Genomic DNA, 1,212 nt, shown 5'->3' with positions numbered 1-1,212 from the left:
AAAAAAAAAAAAAAAAAAAAAAGGTGGAGATAAGGCTCACCATGTTGCCCAGGCTGGTTTTGAACCCCTGAGTTCAAGTGACCCTCCCGCCTGGGCCTCCCAAAGTCCTGAGATTACAGGCGTGATTCATCACTCCTGGCCTGTATTTGTGAAGTTTAAAGTAAATAAGAACATGTACAACATTTTAGTTCTCAAAGCAATTCCGGTACAACACGTCCCGCTCCATTCCCACGATCACCCTGGAGCAGGCAGGGCAGGCATGAACGGTCACCCTGGAGGAGGCAGGGCAGGCATGAACGATGACCCAGAGACAAAGGCGCTGTCGATCTTGGAACTGGCAGGGACTCCTCAGGGGCCTCCGGGCCTCCGCCGGTGGAAGAAAGTTCTGTGCGCCTAGGGAGGCAAGGAGTTATTCTGGACCCTTTCTGCAAAAGGCAGCGGCTTCCTGGCGGGGCGGGGAGGGCGCAGGGAAATCCTTGCTTGGGTTCTCGGGTCGGCTGCCTTTAATTTTCATTCTTGACAGGACCAACCCCAGTCCAAACCCGCAGGCAGGGGGCTAAGGGTACAGCTGAGGTCGGGAGGCCATTCTCCTATTACCCTTTAGCGCTCCGGGGGCGGAACCAATTCCCAGGCCCCGCCCCTTTCTCGGCTGGTGCCTCCACCCTGATTCCTCCCTGCCCTCCGGCCACTGCCCTAATCACGTGACGCGATCACGCACCTCCTCCTCCTTGCGTCATAATCCCCGCTCTCCCTCTCAGAGCCCCGCCCCACGTATCGGCGCAGGTCCCCCCCGCCCCTTTCCATCTGCGGGGCGGCGGGAGGAGGCTCGAAGGAAGATGGCGGTGAATCAGAACCATACCCAGAACCGCCGCGGGGCCGTCATCCCTAACGGTGAAAGGTGCCTGAGGGGAAGCACGGCGTGCCGTCGGAGAGCATAGACATGGCGACTCACAAGTTCTCAGCGTGTCAGGGACTTTGCCGCCTTTTTTGGGCGCGGCGCTCTTAGCTCCGCCCCGTTGGGAGTGCGCGTCCCCTCACGGGTGTTCCGGCGTCTTAAAATGGTGGAGGCCCATGCCTGTAATCCCAGCACTTTGGGAGGCCGAGACGGGTGGATCACGAGGTCAAGAGATCGAGACCATCCTGGTCAACATGGTGAAACCCCGTCTCCACTAAAAATACAAAACATTAGCTGGGCATGGTGGCACATGCCTG

The 1,212-nt window shown here is 58.4% G+C and overlaps 1 protein-coding gene and 1 long non-coding RNA gene across 2 annotated transcripts in view; one reads left to right on the top strand and one right to left on the bottom strand.

Moving 5' to 3' along the window:
- Positions 1 to 141: 141 nt before the first annotated feature.
- Positions 142 to 1,051, bottom strand: LOC108290479. Its single transcript, XR_005197145.1, has 2 exons — positions 860 to 1,051; positions 142 to 393 (listed from the first exon to the last, which is right to left on the bottom strand). It is a non-coding gene; the product is annotated as an uncharacterized LOC108290479 (long non-coding RNA).
- The window catches only part of WBP2NL (WBP2 N-terminal like), a 20,944-nt gene continuing 20,473 nt past the window's right edge, over positions 742 to 1,212 (top strand). Inside the window, exon 1 of the mRNA XM_017510304.2 lies at positions 742 to 898. Within this exon, the coding sequence (XP_017365793.1) occupies positions 837 to 898 (62 nt within the window). The 5' untranslated portion in view covers positions 742 to 836. The remainder of the gene's footprint in view (positions 899 to 1,212) is intronic.

Source organism: Cebus imitator, unplaced genomic scaffold, assembly GCF_001604975.1.
Source record: "Cebus imitator isolate Cc_AM_T3 unplaced genomic scaffold, Cebus_imitator-1.0 Scaffold435, whole genome shotgun sequence".
Lineage (NCBI taxonomy): Eukaryota > Metazoa > Chordata > Mammalia > Primates > Cebidae > Cebus > Cebus imitator.
Note: the sequence above shows the minus strand (reverse complement) of the source record. Positions and strands in the feature narration are given on the sequence as shown.